The sequence below is a fragment of the Talpa europaea genome (genome assembly GCF_964194135.1).
Source record: "Talpa europaea genome assembly, chromosome: 8".
Taxonomy (NCBI): Eukaryota; Metazoa; Chordata; class Mammalia; order Eulipotyphla; family Talpidae; genus Talpa; species Talpa europaea.
In genome coordinates, this window is record NC_140075.1 from 46883821 (window position 1) to 46893762 (window position 9942).

The 9942-nt window shown below is 50.6% G+C and overlaps 1 protein-coding gene across 1 annotated transcript; it reads left to right on the plus strand.

Annotated features, from left to right (window-relative positions):
• Window positions 1-6168: 6168 nt before the first annotated feature.
• On the plus strand, window positions 6169-7146 carry FOXB1 (forkhead box B1; the record flags this gene model as incomplete). Its single annotated transcript, XM_084240392.1, has 1 exon — window positions 6169-7146. One exon carries the CDS (start codon window positions 6169-6171, stop codon window positions 7144-7146), a length of 978 nt encoding a protein of 325 aa, XP_084096518.1.
• Window positions 7147-9942: the final 2796 nt, after the last annotated feature.

The window sequence follows — 9942 nt, forward strand, 5'->3', positions numbered from 1 at the left end:
CTTAACCCCAGAGTTAGGGGCTGGGAGAAAAGCAAGTTAATCCCTTCAATACCAAGGTGGCTTTAGTAATATTTCCTCCAATAGTAATAATAGATTTGAATTGCTTCTTCTAGTTCACACAGTGCAGAGCAAAACTTATAGAGAGGGTTTAGCAACAACAAAAATCCTCCCGCCAACCTTTGGCAGGTAACTTTTTAGCAAATACATTTATGGGATAGATAAAGCCCAATTTAAAGTAATGTAATTATTTGTGCAAAGGAGGGGACGAGGATTGGAAACTAAGGCTTTAAAGCCTTGAAAACTGAGAGTAAACCACAGCAAGCAAAGACCAAATGGTACTTAGCAAAGTGATTCTAAAGAAGGCATTGTGGTGAGCTGGGCGAGAGTTGTTTTCACAGGCATTGACATTGCCTGCTGATATAGGAGAGGGTTAGTACTTAGGGATGGAGGTCAAACAGGAAGGTACCTAAGCCCGGCTACTGTTTGTTTTGTGCTTGAGGTGGAGAGAAAACTGCTCTTTCCAGAACTCCCCAAACGGTAGCAGATGCTTGGGAAATACTCTTAAGGTGCATGAGGGCTGCTGCCATTCCCTTTCTCCTAACCCCAAGGAAAACAGATTTCACTGCAGGTGCCCCAGGCCCAGCCGGAGCCATCACCCACCCCCAGGTGGCAAGGACTAGAGAGGAGACATCTCTGAATTTGAGCCCCGGAGTTTGGCTGAGAGTGAAGAGTGAGCAGGAGGTAGAGACTCTTGCCTTTTTGAGAACCCAGAAAGACTGGGGAGAGCTAATTTTAGGCAATATGCACTTTTCACCAGAAGTTTCTTTTCAACCTGTTATGAGTTAAAGTCTAAACTATGTAGCCCCATCACCAACCAATGACATACACGGCTTCAATTTTTGCTGGTTGAAAAAAAGAGGTGTGCTCCTTTAGCTTCTGCCCCAGGGGTGGAGGGGGGATCTTTTGGGAGGGGGGAAAGGGTTTGGAGTACTTTTACTGCAGGCTGGTGGCTGGCACCGGAGCACAAAGTGTGTCCCCTGTCCCCTCCCCCTTAGCTGCCTTTTTCCTTGGACCCTTTGATTTCCCTCCAGACTAGGTGATGTAATCGCTCAATGCTGGCTCAAACTCTGGGTGCAGTCAGGAGGAGTCATGGGCTGGCAGGTTTTCTCAACCTGGTGGGAGTCTCTGGGGCTGGTGAACTTTGAGGTCCTTTAGCCCAAGAACAAGTGAACTCACTCAGCGGTTTCCCGCTGGATCAAGAAGTCAGAGTCAGGCTGTGCCAGGTAGGGGTGCTGGGCCACCCCCCCCCCCCACACACACACACAGATGCCTAGGACAAACAGCCTCCAGGACACTCAGGACGGCATTTTTTTTTTTTTAATTGACCGCTGACAGGCTGAGGGAGTTTGTTTTAGTACTGAAAACCACGGGAACAAAATCCTTTTGAAAGGAAAGCTAAGTCGTTTCACGCCACCAAAGTGCAGATTTGGTGAAGAATGACTGATGGGACAAAGCAGCGAGGGGCTAACAGGCGGGTTCCCAGAGAGTGAGAAGTTGGGCAAAAGCAGGAGGCAGCCTGAAAAGGTGGGGTGAGCCAGAGGGGGCCCTAAAACCTAAAATTGACACTGAGCCAGCCCAAGGCCTTCTCTCCACGCCCCCCCCCCAGTCCCCTCCTTTTCACTTTCCTTTTGGTAAAGATGGAAGAAGATGGGGAAGACCCAGAAAAAAAAGTGAATCGAAGAAAAGTGAAGGGCAAGGGGTTCAGCAGGAAAGTAAAAAGGAGGGAGGGGGAGGCTCAGAATGGGGGCTATGAGACTCAGGAGAGGGAGGGAAAGACTCCGAGGGAGAAAGGAGGGAGAAGCAGGCAAAGGAAGGCTTAGGCAAACGCTCCAGGGGGTGTGGAGTTCACTCTCCAAGTCAGGGAGGCGGGTATTGTTTTTGGCGCCTAGGAAACCCACGGAAGCTGCCTTTTACTTTCCCTCCACCTCCCGTTGGCGTTTGGTAAATATTAACAAACCAGGGCGAGTTACTTTCTGGAGTGTGGATGGAGGGGCTGGCCAGGACCAAGGAGGGTCTTCCTCTTCGGAAGCCCCTGCCCCCAACCTCTGCCCCGCTGTTCACGTGGGTGCGCTGTGGTGCACACACACACACACACACACACACCTGCTTGACAACAGAAGGAATCAAAATCAATATTGTATTTGTCACCCCTCTGTCTCCTTTTTACTCCCTCTGCAGCCCCAGTGCCACTGAAGCGAATTGTAGATTTATGGAGGGAAATTAGCATAAATTATTACAAAATCTGTAGCCGTGTGTGGTCCAGCTTGTGGGAAAAGAGGCTATTGCGAACTCTCCAAGCAGAAAGGTGGTCGGTGGTGGGCTCCGCCTGAGGCGATGAATGGCTATTGCACCAAAGGGATTTCCATTTGGTTTGCACATGGGTATAATTGACTTATGTGTATTTTATACAGTTTTCCCAACAACTCCCTAAGCCTCCGGGTCGGATGTGCTCCCTCCCCCAAAGCTTCTGTTTGCTTTGGGTTCTGTACAATAGACTCTGATGCACTTTTCAAGATTTCTGGAAAGTGCTCCTTCCCTCTTCTCCATAATAGCCCTCTTAAACACTGTAAAAAAAGCAAGCAAGTTCCTTGTCCCTCCCCCACTCCATCTTCTGCAGGGACCAAGATACAAGTTTGTAACAAAGTATATGATTTAAATGTACAGTTTACACGTACAATTAAATCTCACAATTCGTCACCCCACCCAAGGCAAACCTGTACTAATAGGTCCAATTTCCTTAATTAACTCTAGGCATGGAAATGTGCCCTGTCCCCCCAACTTTGAAGATTCCGACATGAATTGTTACCCTGTACCCTCACAAGTCCCAAACTTGGTGGTGACAACTTTTCCCGGGGAGATGAACAAAGGTTTATTTCAACTTAGATTTTTTTTTTCCACTCCTAGAATTTAGTTAATCTTCTGTTTACTCTGAGCAATGATTGTGACAGCCATACAAAGACTCTTTGCAAGGTAACAAAATGCCAATTGTTAAAGCAAGAAAACAATTTCTCTTCCATCTTCTACGCTCAAGATGCGCAAACACAGACCGGGTAGAAAAAGATCTTCCTGGCTGTCAGTGAGGGAACAGAAATCTTTCACTCCTAACGTCCATGTCTCAAAGGCAACCTAATACTTTTTGTTTCCATATGAGGATGTTCACTGATCCTCCTCCTCCTCCTTCTTAGGCACCCGAGGGAGGGAGCACCCACCGTGGGTACCTCTGAAGCCAACTGCCTTCTGGAACAGGAAAGCTGTGGACCAGCGCCTCCCTTTCTGCCTGGAAAACACGAACCCGCCCTACTGTTTTTCCGCAGGTCTCCGGGTACCCAGGCTCCCCACTTCCTCAAATGCCAGCACCTTCCAGTAGAATCTGGTCAAACCAAGTACCCCCCAAATGCTGGGCATCACTAGGAGCTGAAGCTCCTGAGTCTCCCACAATTTCGGCAGCCTCCAGTCAAAGCTCTGCAAAGGTTCCACCCCCGTCCTACGAATGTATCTGTGGAGGGTCTATCTGCCCTTCTCCGCCCATGCCCCCAGAGGCAGGTCAGCAGCCCAACGCACCCACCTCCTCCTGCTGGTTATTTTTTCCGAATTAAGAAGGTGACATTATTCTTTGCTTCAAGCACTCTGTTAATATTGAAAAACGTGCGCTTGCATTTCAAGCAAGGCAGCCCAGACAGGAGAACCATTTCAATATTAATGAAATTGTTTAATCTCCTAAATTCATCGTGTTTAAGTTACGTTTTGGTGAGTTATTGACCACCTACGAAACTGTGGCTAATGGAGGGGGGGGTGTGCACACGCGTGCGCGCACACACACTGAAGATCTTTTTTTATACTAACCCCAAACAGCCCCACCAATAATGCACTATCACTGGAAGTGTCAAAACTTCACACCTAGAACTCTCCCACCCCACACCACCCTTATCACCACCATCTCCTCCTCTTGAGAAAAATAAAGTTTTCACACTTTCCACATGAAGAAGATTCAAGGTGGGCAGCAGGTATTGTGTTTTTAACAACGCCCGTTAAAAGGAATTTCTTTTTAAAACCATAAAGACTAAATAACGTACAAGGTGCAGAAGCCAGTGGGAATCCCAGTGTCCATTCCTAGATTGTTTGCAAGAGGCGAGGCCGACTAGCTATTAATTTCAGAACAATTTGATGGTGATGATGATGATCATGATGACAATGATAATAATTCATCGAACCTCCCTAGACAAATCCCAACCGAAGGAAGCCTACTGCCCTAACCCAGGAGGCACATCCTCACCCTCTCCTCTCTCCAAAGGAGGGAAACTCTCTGCGTCTTTGCGAGTCTTAGAAGGGATTGTTGTTTTAGTGGGCGCAGGCAGCTCTTGCTGAGCTCTCTAAAATCCTAAATAAGTTCTCTTGATGCAAGAAAGGGGGAGGGGGCACAAGGAGCAAGTTCCGGCTGTAAAATGCAAACTTCCAGACATTGCCTGACCCCGAAAGTTTCAAACCACCCGGGGAAAGGGAGAGACCCTGCTGTTCGTCTGCAGATGGTGTGTCCAACAAACTCCGGCGCTCGCGGGTTGCACGCTGCCTACCCCGGCAGCCCCAGCACCTTCATCCTGCGTCTCCAGAAATTCCTGGAAGACTTGCAAAGTGAAGACGTTGCCTACTCACCCAGATTCAAGATCCTATATTTTTTTTTTTACATTTGACCAATACACTTGGATTCCAAGTGGGCTCTTAACACGTGGCTGTTCATTACATTGTTGCAGGTATTTTTTCAACCCTATCACTTAAAGTTACACACCCACTGCGCGGAACTAAGGCAGCAGCCTAGGGAGGTCCAACAAAACTTTGACCCGCCTTGTGGAGGCCTGGGGGGGGGGGGGAACAAGGGTGTATTTTCATCATCACAGCACAAGCAACAGGCCCCGGGATAAGGATAATGCCACGCACGGGAAGAGAGTCTGCTTCAGGGGAGAGCCGTGCCTGAAGTTAGCTAACAATACAAACCCGACACAATGCGGAGGAAACAGAATACCCCAGCCAGGCAATTTCCATGTCAGACATCATCTGCGCCGCAGCGGTCTGGGAGCGTGAGCGGCCGCCTGCATCCCGGCTCCGCACTGGCCGCCGCCTCATACCTTCACACGGCGCGCAACCTGGCCGGCGCGTCCCGCTCCCCGCCGGCGGCCGAGGCTCTTCCCCCTCGCCCAGTCTCGAGCTGGAAGTGATTCCTATTGGCCAAGGTGTCCATGTAAATAGGTGTGAAAGAAATCGGAGCTGGCCGGGCTCTCCCCTCTCGCTCAGTCCCCTCCCTCTGCAGCCCCCGCTCCCCGCTCCCCCTCCCCTTCCCCCTCCTCCCAAGGCGATTGTCATATGATAGCTAAGAAGTGGCACATTAATGAAGCGCCTCTACAGGGGTCTTTTCTGCTCCTGTCACCGCTTAAAACTATCAGATGGTTCGAGGGAGGACATGGAGGCAGCCACCTAGCTCAGCGGAGCCCGGGATCCCACAGCAGCACCCTCCGGAGCCCCGAGGCCGCCGCTGCCACCGTCCGCGCGGGGACTGAGCCACTGAGCGCGGCCGCCCGCGGAGCGCACGGCCAGAAGCGCGGCTGACCCGGCGGCGCGGGGCGCTCCGGGGCTGCGCAGCTCAGCAGAGCGCCCTGCGGAGCCCAGTCCAGGCCGGATACCGCGCCCCGTCAGCGGGCTGTGTGCTGTGAGGGACGCGGGGAGCAGCAGCGCCATCCCGGATGCGGACGACCAACTTGGAGTAACTTTAAGGTGAGCCGCTGTCCGTTGCATCCCTCCCGCCCCCCTCCCCAGACTCCGCTCCAAGTCCAGTTTGCTCCCACGCTATCCTCGCGCCGCTCGTGGGCTTCCCCTTCCGAACCCCTGGCTGCACCCAGCTCGGCTCGCAAAGTTGCCGGCTAAGAGGCCCCGGCGCCTGTTCAGCCAGCGCAGCTCCCCTCCCCGCCACCCTGGAAGTCTGTGCTCGGCCTGGCTGACCTCGCAGTGTCTGTCTGTGCATCCTCTCCCCACCCCCCTGTTCTCCCCCACCCCCACCCCCTTCCAGATCCGAGCCGCCGCTGGCCCGCGCGGACCCCGAGCCAAGAGGCAAAGAAGAAGATGCCTCGGCCCGGCCGCAACACGTACAGCGACCAGAAGCCGCCCTACTCGTACATCTCGCTGACCGCCATGGCCATCCAGAGCTCTCCGGAGAAGATGCTGCCGCTGAGCGAGATCTACAAGTTCATCATGGACCGCTTCCCCTACTACCGGGAGAACACGCAGCGCTGGCAGAACAGCCTGCGCCACAACCTCTCCTTCAACGACTGTTTCATCAAGATCCCGCGGCGGCCCGACCAGCCCGGCAAGGGCAGCTTCTGGGCGCTGCACCCCAGTTGCGGGGACATGTTCGAGAACGGCAGCTTCCTGAGGCGCCGCAAACGCTTCAAGGTGCTCAAGTCCGACCACCTGGCGCCCAGCAAGCCCGCCGACGCCGCGCAGTATCTGCAGCAGCAGGCCAAGCTGCGCCTCAGCGCTCTCGCGGCCTCGGGCACGCACCTGCCGCAGATGCCCACAGCTGCTTACAACCTGGGCGGCGTGGCGCAGCCCTCGGGCTTCAAGCACCCCTTCGCCATCGAGAATATCATCGCGCGCGAGTACAAGATGCCTGGGGGACTGGCCTTCTCAGCCATGCAGCCCATGCCCGCCGCCTACCCACTCCCCAACCAGTTGACTACCATGGGCAGCTCGCTGGGCACTGGCTGGCCGCACGTGTACGGTTCCGCGGGCATGATAGATTCGGCCACCCCTATCTCCATGGCTAGTGGCGATTACAGCGCCTACGGTGTGCCGCTGAAGCCTCTGTGCCACGCGGCGGGCCAGACGCTGCCCGCCATCCCGGTGCCCATCAAGCCCACGCCGGCCGCAGTGCCCGCGCTGTCCGCGCTGCCCGCACCCATCCCCACCTTGCTCTCGAACTCGCCGCCCTCGCTCAGCCCCACATCCTCACAAACAGCCACCAGCCAAAGCAGCCCTGCCACTCCCAGCGAAACGCTCACCAGCCCGGCCTCAGCCTTGCACTCGGTGGCGGTGCACTGACCCGCAGCAGCCGGCGCCCCCTCTTGCTCCCTTCCCTGCCAGCTCACTTGCCTTCCCCGGCTCCCAGCCCAGCCCTCCCCGACCTGGGACCGCCACCCCAACTTGTCTATTTCGCCTTTGATCAACCCTCTCCGCCCCAAGAGAACTTTGTTTTGAACCCAGGAGACAAAACACGAACTTGCAGATGGGCCTGGAGGCGAATGGGACTCGTCTTCGCCCCCCACAATAGGAAGGCAGGGGCACCTGAGGCCAGCCGTCCCACCCCCAGGGCCCCGAACCCCCCTCCCATTTAAGGGGGGAAATCCTGCCTCCCGCCTTCGCGGAGAGAAGCGCCTCTTTTCCTCGGCAGGACCGGCGGGGCTCTGGACGCCGCGCAGTCCGTTCCAAGCCCAGAGAAACAGCCTCAGAGGTTTTCTCCAACAGATCTCCCCCAGGGCTGCAGCTGCACAATGGAGGGCCGGATCTCTGTTTGCGTCTTGGAAATCTGCCGCGAAAAGGGCCCACTAATCTTCCCACCCCACTCGCCTCCGCCCATCCCGCCGCGGCTGGGCGGACCGCAGCCTCCCCGCGTAGGGCTCAGCCTCCCCGGCTTTCGCAGAGGTTTTTGTTTTGTTTTGCTTTTTGTTTTGGGTTTTGTTTCCTGCCAGCGGCTCCAGGCGCTGGGAGCTAGGGGAGAGGCTGCCAAGTCGGGAAGGGGAAGCCTGTCCTCCACACAGGCAAAACAAAACTAAAAGTAACCTTGTATTGTTTACAATGTGCCCGGTAAAATGTAAACAGTGAACTTGAATCTGTCTAGCTTGGCGGGCGAGCGGGCAAAGCCCACTTAACAAGTACCTGTTGTCATGTGAATGTTTACTCTTCATTTCTGACCAGGTGGAGGGGAGGGGAGGGGGGATAAGAAAGTTAATTGGGATGTTAACTTTCCGATTACTTAAGAGACCTTTTTAGCTATTTATTTTATTGGTGGGGGTGGGGGTGGGGGTGGGGCGGGGGTGGGGGGAGATGAAATAAGCCCAAACCGAGAAAGCACCAAGGGCAACTCTAGAAGAACTTAAGCTAAGCTGAGTGTTAACAAGAAGATGTCACCGCATAGGTCTCCCACGGACAAGTCTTTCTGTTTGCTACAAGAACTTTTCCAAGAAGCTAAAGGGCTGCAAAGAGATGTACATGCTTGTGAATAGGAATGATTATACACTGTGTAAAATGCACTTTTGTTTGCTATATTCCTTTAGAGTCCTAGGTAATTTGCTGGAAAACAAACTGTTGTTCTGGTGTGACCCGCTTAAGTTAAAAAAAAAAAAAGTTGTAGTCATCAGAGCTGTAAAATTTTTACCTTTCATTTTTCTCCCTCCCTCTACAGAACTAGCATGGCATTTTAAATATTGATGTTCTTATTCCCAGCATGCCTGTTTTAAGACAAAGAATTTTAAAAAGGTGTCTACATTAAATTATGAACCTAGTCCAAATAATATTTTCTCATTAAAATATGTAAATTAAATTTTAGTTCTGTGTGTTTTTGAAGAATTGCCGCTAACAGTAACTTTACAAGAGATACATGCAGTGATTCTCTAGCATGTTTTCTGCAATTCATTGCCTAGTTTGTCTTTCACATCTTATTTGGAAAACAGTCATCTCTCATCTTAGGCACTTGCAGATTGGGGGAGAAATTATTCTGATGGACTCATGAAGATATTTGTACATAGGGAAAATGGAATACAAACTCTTCCTAGTATATACCAGGTGCACAGGTAAAAGAAAAATTGTTACTGAAAAAAATTAATACTTTATATATATACTTTTTTGTTTATCTTAAATGTACATTTTACAGAATATACAGCACTGACAGAAATGTAAGGCTTGTGTAGAAATCAAGTTGAGACGGTAGGGAGATACCAAAACTAAAAATAGACTTGCCTGCTCAATCCTCACATTCTGATGCTTCTTGTTTGGAGTAATCATTTCCTTGCTCCTTTAAATTATTGCAGTTGTTGAAATTTTCTTTTTTGAGAAGTTTCCTAAAGTTTGTCTTGCATGTCAAGAAACCTATTCACTTTGAATTGAACAGGTTTTATTTCATTCCTTCATGTGGAAAAATAATGCTTGATGCATCTATTTTAAAGACGTGAATGAAGTTACTTTACATGCTTGACTCTAAATATTTGCTTTTCTTCAGATTTTTGCAGAGAATTAAAATTTTCCAAAAACGTATGGCTCAAGGCCAATTGCAACTTTATTGACGGGGTCACAATATTTCCAGAGTAAGGTGTGTATTCAACTAATGAAGTTACAAGACAAAGAAAAACTGAAATGGTGATTAACACTTTACTGTGTAAAACGATTAAACAAGAGACCCTTGTGCAACACGGAGAAACCCACATAGACATCACAATCACTACACAGCGTAAGAAGAATCTTTAACACCTGCGGCCCTTATATATTTAGAAGCCTGTTTTTAAAAATTAGGATTAATGCAAAGGGTAATTAATCCTGTTGTGACCATTTTTTTTTTTTTAAAGAAGGATCCCACACACAGCCCGAAAAAAAAAAAAAAGGTGGGAAATAAATGAATCATTGGACTGATTAAAATGCATGAAGCTACTAAAGCTCGTCAGACAGGGGACAACTAAACTCATTCATCAAGCCCAATTCACAATTATATCAACAAGATCAACTAAAGAAAGCCTGGAAAACATATCCACTCTGAGCTAGGAAACTCTTGAAACTTTGTTCTCAACAAGAAATCATTCACATTAAAAAGTACACACTCTTTTTCATCTACAAAATAAAATCAAAGTC